General features: G+C 35.8%; 1 protein-coding gene across 1 annotated transcript in view; it reads left to right on the top strand.

Annotated features, from left to right (window-relative positions):
- LOC129733053 (glypican-6) overlaps window positions 1-15,958 on the top strand; it is a 71,452-nt gene that overhangs the window by 52,821 nt on the left and 2,673 nt on the right. Inside the window, exons 2-7 of the mRNA XM_055694605.1 lie at window positions 5,797-5,961; window positions 11,862-12,096; window positions 12,172-12,328; window positions 12,533-12,799; window positions 12,860-13,422; window positions 13,484-13,653. Coding sequence (XP_055550580.1) covers window positions 5,797-5,961; window positions 11,862-12,096; window positions 12,172-12,328; window positions 12,533-12,799; window positions 12,860-13,422; window positions 13,484-13,653 — 1,557 coding nt within the window. The remainder of the gene's footprint in view (window positions 1-5,796; window positions 5,962-11,861; window positions 12,097-12,171; window positions 12,329-12,532; window positions 12,800-12,859; window positions 13,423-13,483; window positions 13,654-15,958) is intronic.

Below are 15,958 nucleotides of genomic sequence, written 5' to 3' on the forward strand. Positions count from 1 at the left end.
TTTTCCCATCCACAAAAACTCTGAACTTTGTTTGAAGAATTAACTTTTGATTCACAAATAAATTTTTCGATCAGCAATGCCTTATGCTGTATCGATCTGGTCAAGGTGTTGTTCAAAAGAAAGTAAACGCCGCAAAAGATTTAGAGTAAAATTCGTAAAAAGATTTCAAAGCGTTTATGTTGAAACATTGAACGCTAGGTCATGTAAAATTACTGCCAATTTTCGACAAAAATCCTTAAGGGTCCAAGTTGCGACCGTTCGAACAAACCTGAAGCTGTCAAAAGTTGAAAACAAACTGAAATCAGCAGGTCGCAATTGTCTCGTGGATTGCCTTATAGTGATGATGATGATCATGGTCCCGCCTCTTACCCCTACAAAGATTTGAGGTAGACGATTTATCTATTAGATAATTAGTTATTACTTCAATTAAACCAGAAAGCAAAAAAAACGGACTGGTTTTGTCAATACAGATATAAAATCCTCCATAATATTCCAATGCTTAAACGGCAGTATTACTGAATAAAAAAAAATTTAAACACAAATTTCTAAGCCGTTCTACGACCAAGATTACCAAGTTCTAATTATTTTACTTCTTTCAATCAATTGAACATTATTCACATCTGAATTAAGCCAACACCCAATCTAGCCCACAGCTAAATTGCTACAGTCCCAACAAGGCCATTCCCGCCGAACTCAGCAAGCAAAGCACAGGTAAACCGTGAACTTAACATGAGACTCATGAGGATGTCCCCACCTAGGGAAGTCTAGAAAATTTCCAACCCGAAAAAGTCCTAGAACAGCTAGGAATTTCAACGTCCAAAGACAATCAAAAGTGTCATAATTTTCCCGAGTAATCCGACGTATGTCCAGAACTACTTAAAAGTTTATTGTGTCACAAAAACTCAATTTTCATAACATACATCAGCATAATACATCTGTATGTATGTAAATAAAAAAAAACCTTTATTTTTCAAAATGTCATATATTAATTTAAGAAAGGTAGTCAATTATATCTGTGTAACGCGCGCGATTCTCAAACCTTTGTAGACTTCTCATTTATTTTTTTTTTACTACTACATTAAATACAAAATCCATCATTATCATCGGGACGAACATAATAGTTTTTACAATGCTTAAATAAATACTAAAAAGCTATCACAGCAAAAGTCCACATAAAATCATCCGTTATGAAAACTTCGTCAATTTAGTGCGTGAATTGTAAAACATTTCTGTTTAGCTGCCTAAAAAACAGCTTTGACGTGTGAAATACATTGTCTCTTGAACTCAAGTAGCGTTGCTGCACGTTTGACCTGTGTAGGCATCGAATTGAACACTTTAATTCCTTTAAAAAATAATGAATTCTGCGAAGCTCCAAAAATAAAATTTGGTGTTCGAATTTCTGTCGCGTTTCTAGTATTGTATCTATGAATATCACTTCCTCTCACAATTCGATCACACAAATATCGAGGCAGCAATCCGTTAACTATTTTAAAAATGAACACCATCGTCATGAACACAATTCGCTGCTTCACAGATAACCATTGCAAGGCATCCAACATCAAGGCCGAGGAAGTGAATCTACTACATCTCAAAATTAACCGCATAACTTTATTCTGCAAACGCTGTAACCTCGATATTTGAGTTTCATTTGCCAAAAATAAAATGGAATAGTCAATAAGTTAGCAATTAAATTAATTGAAAGCAAGGATGAATAATGATAAGTCGTAATTGTGAAGACAAATAAATCCTAACAATTCGAATTACACATTACTACACAAAATAAGTTAGTTACAAACAAACGCTCCTACTAAAAACCTAAATTAATCCACCTAGCGGTCAGACCCAGCCTTTCTCATTCAATTTTTTATTTGCAAAAATAGATTTTCATGACCGCTTCAATATAAATAAATGTATATTCACTCTTTAGGTTCTAAAATATTGATGTTGTAATCTTTACAAGTCTGTCAAGTCTGTCTGTCTGTCTGATTCATATAGGCCCGAAAACTACCGAACCGATCGACGTGAAAATTTGTGTGTAGGGGTATTTGGTGCCGATAAAGGTTCCTATGATAGTTTGAGACCCCTCCCTCTTCTGGAAGGGAGGAGTCCCATACAAATGAAACGAAAATTTCTGCACAACTCAAGAATAGACCAAGCAAATGAAACCGAATTTGGCATGTGGATGTTTTAAGGGGTAACTAATATGTCCATAATAGTGGGATGAAACACAAATTTGTGCACATCTCGAGAACTAATCAACCAAATGGAACAAAATTTGGCAGGTAAATGTTTTTAGTGGTAACAAATATGTACATAATGGTTCGACACCCGACTCCCTTTTCTATAAGGGAGGGATCCCATGAAAATGAAACACAAATTTCGCACAGCTCAAGAACCAATCAAGAAAATACAACAAAATTTGGTATGTGAATGTTTTTAGAGGTAACAAATATGTTCATAATGGTTTACGCCCCTCCCTCTTCTGGAAGTACATGTTTCTTCACAAATTTCTGCAAATCTCGCGAACTAATCAACTAAATGGAACCATATTGGCAGGTGAATGTTTTTAGTGGTAACTGATATGTACCATAATAGACCTCAGACAACATTTTGGATTGTAAGATGGCAACTTCCGGTTTCTGGAAAACAGCCAAAAATGGCCGATTTCCACCCAATATAATAATATCCGGATCTAGAATAATACACAGGAGCTAAAATCGACCACAGATAGCATTTTAAATTCTAAGATGGCGACTTCCGGTTTGTGAAAAACAGCCTAAAATAAACAAATACTATCCAATATGAGTATCTCTGGAACCAGAATGATGCAAGGAGCTAACAATTGACCTCAGGCACCATTTTGAATTGCTAAATGGCAACTTATAGGCAACAGTCGGAAATGACCGAATAATACTCAATATGGATATTTCCGTAAACGTGATGATGCATAGAAACATACGTTGACCCTGGACACCATTTTGAATTTAAAGACGACCACTTTTAGTTTCTTGAAAATAACCAAAAATACCTCCCAATATGGATATTTCCGGTGTCAGATTGATGCCAAAAAGTCTGCTGAAAATGACAGAATACCACCCAATATGAAAATATTCAGAATTAAGGCGATGTACAGAAGCCAAAAGTTGAGGATATTGTCATTTCGATAAAACCAATCATTTCAAACGGTTTGTTGTTTGACTTTGATCATATCCTATGATCGATTCGTCGTGCATTTGCAGACTTTAAACACATTGCAAGGAATCAATGAATTTGGAACGTTCAAATAGTACGATACCACATTTAAATTATGTTGAGGCCACATATATCGATCAAAGCAGGTATAGTTTTAAATAGTCTTTGAATTTCTCTTCTTTCCATAACTTTTGAGCCACATATCAAATTGTTATGAAGTTTGTTATTTGTAAGTTTGAGAGATGACTCGTTTGTATGACACTAGTTATGTTCAAATAGGTCATGTAATCTTTGAGATAATAGACTTTCGTTGTTTTATTAATAATTTAATACATAACGGTTGCATAAGTTCGATTATAATCAAATGAAATGGGAACGTGTAGGGCAGCCAAACTTTGAAACCACGTGTTCAATCATAATTCATCAGTTAACCCTTAACTAGCCCGCTCATCTGATAATAATAATCAAATCGGTTGTGTAGTTCCTGAGATAATGAAGTTTCGTGATTTTCACAAGTTGGTACATTACAAATGAAGTTACAGTATGATTACAGTAAAATTCAATAGGGTCTTCTGAGGCAGCTAGACCATTCATTTGACACTAATTTTGTGGAAATCGGGTCGGCCATCTCTGAGATAAGTGAGTGAGTCCAAGTAGTCTTCGGAATATGTTCCTTTGCATAGCTGGATTTCACATTTTTAAACATAACAGGAAAAGTAATAGTCCGATTGCAAAACAAATCAATAGGGTCTTATGGGGCAACTAGACCTTCCATTTGACACTGATTTTATGAAAATCGGTACAGCCCTCTCTGAGAAACATGAGTGAGATTAAACAGTCTTCAGAACACGTTTCTTTTCATAACTTTTGAACCACATGTTCAATCTTCATAAAATTCAAAAGTTAAGGGTTTTTCAGATTCTTTTGAGACCAATTTTGTTCAAATCGGTTGTGTAGTTTCTGAGATATTGTTGTTTCGTGATTTTCACATTTTTAAACATAACCTCTAAACTAAAAATCCGATTACAATAAAATTGAATAGGGTCTTATGGGGCAACAAGACCTTTCATTTGCAATCAATTTCATGAAAATCTGTCCAGCCATCTCTGAGAAAAGTGAGTGAGAATAAAAATCTGCACATACACACACACACACACACACACATACAGAAAATGCTCAGCTCGTCGAGCTGAATCGAGTGATACATGCCATTCGGCCCTTTGGAGCACTTTTATACTTTCGGTTTTGCAAGTGATTGCTATACCTTTCTAGGAGAAAGGCAAAAAAGAATCGTGCAAATCCGTTGATCTTATTTCAAGTAATGTCTTTATTTATCCGCGACTACGAAGTTGAAAGAGAATTTAAAGGCTGTTCGCACCTAGGCGAACTCTCATATGCAATTGTCAAAATGTGTGTGATGACAAAAACAAAAATATTTCCTTCCTTCTTTTTCTCATGCAAAAACCAAACAAATATCAGCCCCTTCGTAGCCGCGAATGGACACCAACTTATTTTTATTTATAAGGATGACAAAATATCCATAAAATTGTGCATTTTTTTAATATTGACAAAATCGAACACATTTCAAGAATGCGAAAAAGTTTTAAGATGGATTGTACTTATATCAAACAGTATATATGTTCACTTTTTACACATTCTCGAACTGCTTGAAAGCAAAAAGGTGAAGAACGTTATTCACTACTTACTTCATGACAGTTGATTAGGCTTTTTAATTATTTGTTAGGTTTTATTCAAAATCTAACATAAAATCGTAATTTATTGAGTGCTAAGCCACACCTCAGCGTGTCGAATGCGATTTGTGTCAGTTCACAAAGCAGTGTATAATGAAGATATGTCCTTCTTTTTTTCATTCGTCGGTTCTCACGTTCTTCAAATGGACATGGTTTAATTTTGGGTATCTCTGATCAGCGCAAACGAGTAAAAATGGTAACACATTTTATTGCTGGGTGGTCCAATCCCAATTTATCATCTAAAAAGCACAAATCGTTAATCGGGTATGAATAATATAAGAAAACATTGTATTATTATAACTGTAGTCTACATTTGCTCGACGAAATAAACAAATAAATAGAAAGCTATAGAGCTAATCCCTTGGGACATATTTCAATAGAACCAGTTCAGATAAACATTGGTTTTATTCATATGATTTCATAGTTAATAATTACAAACCTAGTCTAATCTAATCTAGCAGTATTTTTATAATATAATTAATAAATTGAAATTACTGAAAGTAACTGTTCTACGTCGCCTCGTCATTCAACTTTTTTTCAGGAGTACCGTATTATTAGTGTTATTGATAAAAATCGATGTTGTAAAGATAACTTTGAATTACAATAAAGTAATATGAAACTACCATTATCAATACCAGTGTAAATGATCTATGAAAATAAAAATTGCGTTTTTAAAATTCGGTGACGAACTTCTTTCTACAGCACAAAAGTTTGGGTTGAATATTGTTTCTTCAAGATTTTTTCAAGTTAATTGTATAATATTGGTTTCAGAACTCTGTTTGGAAACCGTAAAGTTGAAAGTCATATCATCAGCGTTGATCTAAATTAGTTCTATTCCTCTATCACCTTGCAGATAGACCACTTCGATACTGTGATGTTCCACCTGGTGGCACCTGTTGTACGCATACTATTGAGAACAAACTCGCCGTTCACGCTAAAGCGCTGCTGGAACGTAACACCAAAGACTCGATCACAAAACTATCTTCTGTGCTAGGGAACCGAGCGCAGAAATTCAATGGTAAGTAGCTAATTGAATTCGTCATTTTGTTTCATCTTTCTCGTACTGTACAAAAGTAGCAATAAAACATACACCAACTATTGCAAACGATCAAATTGAATATAACCATAGCTTCTGCTTACTAAGACATAATTTGTTAACACCTTTGAACTCGAAATTAGCCACATTGTAGAGATTGGCCGTTAGAGCAGTATACAGTTTGTCTCCGCCATATGAGCTGTTGCGAACCAGAGTGGTCTATGTGCCATCGAGCAAATTGTTCAGGAGAAGCAATTTTCGAAAAATCTCTGAATAAAATTCTGTTCAACGAATTCTTTCAAACAAAATGTTCTAATGTAAAGATTATGAAGTGGTTTAACATTGGGATACATCAAATTAACAGTTTATTTGCGAAATCGGTGATTTTATCTCACCAATGTACATAGACCACTCTGACTTCATATATATATATTCACTGGAATCCTCGAATCGTTTCGGAACGGAGTGGTCTATGTACACAAACCCGGTAAATGACAAAGAAAATGACGGTAAATCGTATAAAATGGCTAGTGTCACATGTTATATGATACATATAGCGTGTCACATGTAAGATGTCACGTGTTACATTACATGTAACACAAGATATTACATATCACAATCTTTTACATGTTACATTTTTCGTGTTACATTACGTGTAACATGTTACATATCACGTGTGACATGTACAAAACAAGTTACATGTTCCTTATCACATGTAATATGCTACATGTTACGTGTTACATGATAGTTTTACATCGATTTATGTACATAGACCACTCTGTTCCGAAACAAAACGGCCATTCTGTTTCGGACGAATTTTCAACACGGAATAAATCAGCTATAAAATTCGATTTTCCGAAATTTTCTTAATCTCCCAACTTCAGCTTCTTGAGTAGATGCGGTTTATGAAAAAAACTCATTTTCGAAAAAAAAATGGTCTTTAGACCACTCTGTTCCGCAACAGCTCATATAGAACGGTCGTTTTCTCCCAACTCTCGAATACTTGCTGAATTTAAATTAACTTACTTACTTTTACTTTTACGGCAATAGACCGGTTATCGATCCAATGCCGAATCCAGAATACGTCGCCATGTCACTCGGTCTTGGGCTGCTATCCTCCAATCTCCCCTAACACCTATTTCGCGGGCATCATGGTCGACAGCAAACATCCAACGGGTGCGAGGCCTACCTCGAAGTCGACGGCCTCTATCGAGATTTCTGCTAAATATAGTCTTCGCTGGTCGCATTCTAGCTACATGCCCAGCCCACTGCAACCTGCCGTGTTTTATCCGCTTAACTATATCCGCCGATTTGTACACCTGGTACACTTCATGGTTCAGACGCATGAACCACCATTTTCTAGTTTGCCGCCAAGGGTTGAACGCAAAACCCTACGCTCAAAAACACCAAGAGCTCGCCGATCGGCCTCTTTCAACGTCCATGCTTCATGGCCGTGCAGGGCCACCGGAAGAATTAGTGTTTTGTATAGTGCAAGTTTAGTACGGGTTTGCAGACTATGGGACCTCAGCTAGTTACGCAATCCATAGAAGGCTCTGTTTGCAGCTGCTATCCGCCTTTTTATCTCACGGCTAACCTCGTTGTTACATGTCACTAGTGTACCCAGGTAAATAAACTCGTCGACTACTTCAAAAGTTTCCCCATCTAACACCACCTCAGCACCAACATCCGTCGGAATACCACGCTCTCTACCAGCTACCATGTATTTCGTTTTGGCAGAGTTAATGATGAGCCCTACTCTCGCAGCTTCCCTCCTGAAAGGTCCGAAGGCCTCTTCCACAGCTCTACGGTTGATACCAATGATGTCGATATCGTCCGCAAAACCGAGAAGCATGTGAGACTTCGTAATGATGGTGCCGCTTCTTTGCACGCCGGCTCTCCGTATGGCACCCTCCAATGCGATGTTGAAAAATAAGTTTGACAGCCCGTCTCCCCGCTTCAAACCATCTAACGTCATGAAGGAGTCCGATATCTCACCAAATTAAATCAACTTACGAATCAACTAACTTACGTTTCTTCATAAGAAGATTCTTTTAAGCATCTTGCGAGGATGTGTTACCTACAAGTTACTGCAATGCAGCATATAAGAAAGTTTGACATTTAAGTCGTCTAAGGAAGGTAGCTGATCGAAAATTTAAATCCCGTGATACAAAAACGCTAGGCCTAGATCACAGTTCCGATTAATTCAAGGTAGATGTGCTAATCGTTTAGTACTAAACAGCAGAAATTGAAGAAAGACGGGTTTCGAACATACGACGACTGATTTGTTAAATTAGGAACGTGTCTCGAGATCTGCTGAAAGGAACTTTGTTCACACATTTGCTACTAATAGTAACTTATTCAATTTCTTGCAACAAATTCTCATAAACCTGCATACTTTATAATGCGTACATTTAACTCGAGTTGTGAAACATCAAAGTAGTTATTGACTGTCTTGAATGTAAGTGCATCTGCTTGTCTATTTTTACACCACGAAGACCACCAATTTTGTTTCAACAATTGAGGAGTTTGTTTACCACGGGGCATGTAATGATTTGGATGCTTTATCGTTTTTACGCATTCCAGTTTTATCTACTGGTTTTCAAGCGAGCATTTTATTTACGAAACATATTATTAAACAAATAATAAACCCAGAAAAGGTTAGAAAAACATAAAACACAACAGTGCACCACACTGGCTCTGGGTGGTATGCCTAGCTCTAGTGTGTTAGAAATATAGGTAAGTTATATTCGTGAGAGAAACCGAAAGGAGGGGAGGAAAAATATTCTGAGTGAGGAAAATGGGTAAATGATACATTTATGTTGAAATACTGCGACATGTAGTAGATGAGCACCAACCGATTCTCTATTAGGTGTAAACACCGACAGTATGAATGTATGTTTTGCACTATTTTCTCTGTTTCCGTCTTTTTAGGTGAAATTAAACATAAGCGGCAGAGAAAAGGAATAACTAAATTGGTCCTATGTGGTAGTTGTAAACTAAGTTTCGTCGTTGAGTTTAATTTATTAGCCTTTAAACTGTTGTCCGTAGCCGATATTGATTGACGATTCGTTTTATATTCCCTGAATAACCGGGCTCTATTCGTTATTTTTAGAAATATGACCGACATATTGATATAGGATCAGAAATCCCATGCATGGAATTAGTGTTTTCGTTTTATCTACTTAATCAAAAACCTTTCAATTTCAAAACTGTAAATAAATAAGAGAAATTTCCAATAGTAGAATTCCAGTGCGATCGAACACAGTGAAAATACAGTGAAATGTAATTTATTTACTTTTACCTATCAAGTTTTTGTGTATTTTTATTGACTACATGAAGTTGTTACATCCGCATGTCTATGCCATGTCATCATTTGTCTCAAGGTGTTTCGAATTCTAGTCTACACTTAGCCAGACGTGCCACGCAGAATGGTTATCTGCTTGAATGCAAAATAAAACGTCGTTGTGGTTTCTGTTATATGTATATGAGCGGGTAAAACTTGAATTTTAATCAGGATTTTTTTCCGATTTTATGTGCCCACATTAAATGCACATGTGGAGCTGCCTTTGGTAGGCGATACTTGCTCATTTTGTAGTGTAGCTGTTATGTTATAGCAAGTCATGAGGCAGTTGATAGCAATCAACGACAAAAAAAGAAACTTTGAATTAACCTGTTTTTATTCAGCTTCAACCATGAGATGTCCATTATTTATAATTAATCCAAGATCCAAGTTCGATTCAGTATAACATTTCAATATTTTATTTGACATATAATTTGACCGACAAAAATAAGCTAAACGATGTTCTCATACTTTCTTAGCAAACAAAATGTCACTTATGTTTGGTCAGAAATCTGTACAACAATATTCACTCGACAGATGTGATAATCGTCTCCCCCAATGATGTATCAATTTTGGCTTACTATCAACTAATTTTGTCATATTCGATTTCAAATTAGAATAAATTTTCATTCACACAACTAAGCGGCACGTTGAAAGCACAGAGCATGGATAAATCATTCAAATAAGCCACCATTTACAGCGCGATGTTCCATCGACAAGAAAGAGGAACTCAGATTAAAGCCTAACGGTCGTTTGCACCGCCAACCGCGAAATTCATTTAAATTTTAAAATAAATTTCAATCAATTTCCAATTATACTGCCTCTGTCACCACTGCGCGAAGATGTTCTCGTCGTAAAATAAAGCAAGCAGCGAAGATTTAGGAATCTTAGGTTCTAGGAATTCGAACCTTTTTCGAACTCACAAAATTTTTGACAAGTTTCTTGCATAATTTATAAAAAAAACTTATAGTCGTAGGAAATTCTGATTTTCAAAGTTACTTGTCATGATAGATTGTAATCCTAGTAATGTTAAAATTGTTTTTGGATGCTCAGTATACTCATGATAAATCTCACACATCGAACATCTTTAGCATTCTGGGTAAAATTGTTAACACTAATCAATATGCAGACTGCAATCTCATAGAATATATTCCGTGTTATGATAACAAAATACGTCTGTAACTTGTCTGTTCATTAAAGCTGATGGATATTCACGAATTCGTGCGAATGAAATCATGTTTACGTCAACGTTTCCCAAAGTTGTCAATTTAGCAAATTTCATTAGCTAAATTAACGCTGGTGAATATCCCATTAAGTTCTCCTATGTCATTTTCAACTACAAAATTTTACTATCAACTACAACACTTTACTATTGATACAATGTTTATTGCCGCTGAAAAAATCTAATCGCTGAAATTTATCTTCAATCGGACCATAAAGCCAACACAGTTTAGAATTTATTAAAACTGAATCTTTCAAAAAGGAGGAGATACGCGAAGAGTTATGTGAACATTTTCAGAAGTCACTTCATAAATGTTCCAAGGCTATTTAAAGTATTATAACTTTGAAAATTCGTCATAAGGTAAAGTAATTCCTTTTTTTCTACTTTCAATTATGGAATCGCACGTGGTTGTCTGAGCACAAGCTCAAATCACCATTATGTTCAAGTATTGTGAATTAATAAAGCTATAAAGCCTGTGGTTCCCGATCAACTCATTATTTGGCAGTCACTTTATACCGTCCGAATCAGGCGTGAAATCAAAACGTGAACAAACTGAGCAGGTTTTCATATTCCAATCGTATGCAAATTTATAATTTTGTAGCATCATCAAGTTTACGTCTAAACGCTGCCAGACTATGACACATCATCAAACGGAACAGAAAGCGCTTCGCATGATGATCAGCACGCGATTGATCACAGTTCGCCAGGATAAGTCAACGGCTCAACCGTTTTACTACGCATTAACGCTGATGCAAGAAAAGTTTTTCTGCATTATTTATTCCCAGTAAGATATTACCTTATTAGGTTCAGTGTGTTGAACAATGAACAGAATCAATGCGTTTACAGCGACAACCACTTTTCTTTCATCTAAAAGAGAGATGACAAAGTCAACCTGTTACGCGCGCTCGTCGTTTGTCAATATTAAGAATATTAGCATATTATTTCAATTATCGAAATGAAATGTATACAAATTTATGAGGCTGTCGAGCACAGATTGGTGTAGAAAATGGCAAGACGGCGTCCACCGTGCTAGCAGAGATACAAACGGAATGGAGCTCAACACACAAATAGCTGCCATGCAAATTATGTCGAGTTTTCATTTCCTTTTTTATCTCGTTTGTTTATTTAAAATTTTATTGGAAGCAAGTCTAGGAAAAAATGTTTACTTCTCAACATGTTTGAAGTTGTTAAATGGTTGTATGCAAAAAAGAGTGTTTGCGGATGACAGAAAGTCGAAATAGTTCAGGAATAATTAATACCCAAGTAATCTTACCAAAACCAAAATTCTAAAATTCTTTTCTATTCTCTTTACTTTTACAGATTTCTTCAAGCAATTGCTCTCAGAATCTAAAGCAGAGTTTCATGCGATGTTCAAGCGAACCTACGGTACAATTTACGAGCAAAATGCGTACGTCTTCTCAGATCTATTTACTGAATTGGAGCGGTACTATGCAAACGGCAAGGTTGACCTTGGGGAAGCTATGGATTCATTCTTCAATGTGCTGTATCAGAAAATGTTTACCGTTCTTAATTCGCAATACACGTTCAACACTAAGTGAGTGTTCATCAATGCCCATTATAACGAAGCCGAAATTGTTCTACCTATATATTCATTTGCATCTCTGTTTAGATATCTTGGATGTGTCAGCGAACATATGAAGGAATTAAAACCATTTGGAGACGTCCCGGATAAGCTTTCAGTGCAAATCAAACGATCTTTCGTTGCTACTCGTACATTCGCCCAGGCGTTAAATTCAGCTGCTGAGGTTGCTAAGAACATGGTTAATGTAAGTTTCACCTCCGGCAAACGAAGCTGCACAATTGCTCTCATGAACCTGTTAAATTATGGTCTGTTTATAAAAGCTGGCGACACAGCCTAGCACAAACTGTCTGAAAACAGATAAAAAGTGTACAACATACATACATCTTATTTGCATTTCCTCTTTCATTATACTTTTATTATACGAAATGTGTGTTATTCTGCCTTGCAGGTACGGTTAACAGCTGAGTGCACGGCTGCATTGACGAAAATGAGCACATGTAATACTTGTGCAGGATTTCTGGAAAAGCCGTGCTCATCCTATTGCGTAAACGTGATGAAGGGTTGTCTACAAAATTACCTCGAGTTGGATGCTGAGTGGGATTCATTTGTAGCCACGATGGAACGAGTTTCAGACCGTTTGCTAGGACCCTTTAATATAGTTATGGTTGTTGAACCAATAAATATCAAAATATCAGAAGCTATTATGAACTTCCAGGTTTGTTGTTAAACGTTAGTAAAAAGAGAAGTGGAAATAATGATGGTGCATTTGTTCTAGGAAACCGGTCAAGATATATCTAATCGCGTTTTTCAAGGATGCGGCAAGCCTGCTCTTGGTCGTCGAAGAAGAGCTTCTGGTGTTACACCAGTGGTTGCATCAGGATCCGTTATAAGAAATAAACGTAACATGGAAAGGTTAACTACCGCTCACGACGACAGTGATAGTTTTATTTTTGACGAAGAGAATGTGTTTAATGATCGACATATAGTGAAAAGATCAACACAGGATTCGTCTAGTCGTGAATTGAAATATGAGCCAGTGCAGTTTTCTACTGGAGAAATTCAATTTACTAACAACAACAGTCCACCTAGTCATCACCAAATACAAAATGAAAATGCAAACACCAACCGTAGCAATAGAAGAAAGAATAATCGAAAACAGACTGATGAGGGAGATAACAATCGAGAGCCCATAGATCGTCTTGTAAAAGACATAAGGCAACGCGTGAAGGATTCGAAACGATTTTGGTCCAATTTACCTTATATGTTATGTAATAACGAAGATGTTGCTGCCCCTCCAAGTAGCGATAGTAGCTGCTGGAATGGGCACACAATTGACCGGTAAGATACAATGACTTATAATATCTGTAAAGAACACGTTAAAACATTTCATATTCATTAGGTATCTTCATGCAGTTGCGTCCGAGGTTGACAAAAACCCAGAATTTCCCAACCGCCCATCCAGTAATCGACAAATTGCAATAGTGCAACAACAGCTGTACACGCTAAGAACTGCAATTAGTCAGTTGAGAAATGCGTACAACGGACACGACGTAGAATGGCCTGATCAAGGTACATATTAAAAATCACTGTTTTATGGGTGTTTTTAGCGAAAAATTATGATCAATCATAGCAGATGACATGATCTTGGGTAGCAAATATGACGCGTTGTTATATAATAAATATGCTCTAGACCGTTTTTCTACCAGAAGGAATACCTGCAACTAAAAAGTTTTGGCTTTTGTACTAAATGCTGCGAAAAGCTTCTCATAGCGCTGTCGTTATGCTATTCATCCAAATATAGCCCAAATATAGCACTGTGCTACAAATGAAAAAAAATGCAAGAACTTTTGAAGTGACCTAGTATAGGTTGTAGGTCTTGTTGAGTGTAACATTCGCTCATACTAGAAATTTTCCAAACACCCCCAAAATCTGAAGTTATGGTCAAAATACGGTTTTTTGGACCTCAGTGCATACAATTTTTTAAACTCAGTCATTTCTCAACCGATTTTCAACATTTAAGCAGTTTTGGAAAGAAAATGAATAGAGCTTTCAAAAGATTTACTGGTTTGTACTAATATCACTAAAATATGTTGAGTTATTTGAGTTTAAATATAATATTTTAGATTTTTTCACGCAATTTTTCAATTTAATTTGAAATTTGCCACCTGTTTTTGTGAGAAAGATACTACAAATACACTAAACTTTTGAAACTATATTCAATGACGAATCAAACAAAAGTGGTTTTGTGAAAATCGGTGAATATTTTACTGAGTTATATATTTTTTATGAAAACCAGAATTTTTGGCTTCTATCTCACAATTATTTCGCGTTGCTACAAATGGTGAAAAAGCTCAAAAACTTCTTAAGTGACCTACCGTTGGTTGTAGGTCTTGTTGAGTGTAACATTCGCTTATACTAGAAATTTTCCAAACACCCCCAAAATCTGAAGTTATGGTCAAAATACGTTTTTTTGAACCTCAGGGCATACATTTTTTTTAACTCAGTCATTTCTCAACCGATTTTCAATTTTTAGGCAGTTTTGGAAAGAAGATAAACAGAGCTTTCAAAACATTTACTGGTTTGTACCAATATCACTAAAACATGTTGAGTTATTTGAGTTTAAATATATTTTTTTAGATTTTTTCACACAATTTTTTATTGTGAGGTCCAAGAACTGGGTTTCGATCATAACTGCAAATTTCAGGGGTATTTGAAAAGATTTAAGTATGCGCACTATTAACACTTGACTAGAGCTATTACCCACACTAGGTCACATCGAAAGCTCTTGGGCGTCGTACACAAATTACGTAACGCATGAAGGGGGGGGAGGGTTGAGCCTGCGTTACTTATTGTTACATAGGGGGGAGGGGGGGTAGTAGGGACAGTTACGTAACTACGATGTTGGCTCGAAATTGAAAATTTTGAGGGGGGTCAGGTTGTTTAGCGTTACGTAATTTGACGGAGGGGAGTCATATCGAACGTTACTTATCGTTACATAAGGGGGGAGGGGGTCTGAAATCTAGATTTTTGGCGTTACGTAATTTGTGTACGACGCCTTACATTTTTTACCATTTGTAGCACCGTGAAACAATTGTGCGTTAGATGCCAAAAAATCTGGTTTTCTTAAAAAACCTATAACTCAGCCAAATATTCACTGATTTTCACAAAACCACTTTTGTTTGATTCGTCATTGAATATTTTTTTCTAAATTTTATTGTATTTGTAGTATCTTTCTCACAAAAATAGGTGAAAAATTTCAAGTTATGTTGAAAAATAGCATGTAAAAGTCTAAAAAATTATATATAAACTCAAATAACTCAACATGTTTTAGGGATATTAGTACAAACCTGTAAATGTTTTGAAAGCTCTGTTTATCTCCTTTCCAAAACTGCCTAAATATTGAAAATCGGTTGAGAAATGACTGAGTTAAAAAAAAATGTATGCCCTGAGGTCCAAAAAACCGTATTTTAACCATAACTTCAGATTTTGGGGGTGTTTGGAAAATTTCTAGTATGAGCGAATGTTACACTCAACAAGACCTACAACCTACGGTAGGTCACTTCAGAAGTTTTTGTGTTTTTTCACCATTTGTAGCACCGCGAAATAATTGTGGGATAGAAGCCAAAAATTCTGGTTTTCATAAAAAAAATATGTAACTCAGTCAAATATTCACCGATTTTCACAAAACCACTTTTGTTTGATTCTTCATTGAATATAATTTCAAAAGTTTAGTGTATTTGTAGTGTCTTCCTCACAAAAACAGGTGGCAAATTTCAAATTAAATTGAAAAATTGCGTGAAAAAAACTAAAAAATTAAATTTAAACTCAAATAACTCAACATGTTTTAGTGCTATTAGTTCAAACCAGTAGATGT

This window comes from Wyeomyia smithii, chromosome 3, assembly GCF_029784165.1.
Source record: "Wyeomyia smithii strain HCP4-BCI-WySm-NY-G18 chromosome 3, ASM2978416v1, whole genome shotgun sequence".
In the NCBI taxonomy this organism is placed as follows: domain Eukaryota; kingdom Metazoa; phylum Arthropoda; class Insecta; order Diptera; family Culicidae; genus Wyeomyia; species Wyeomyia smithii.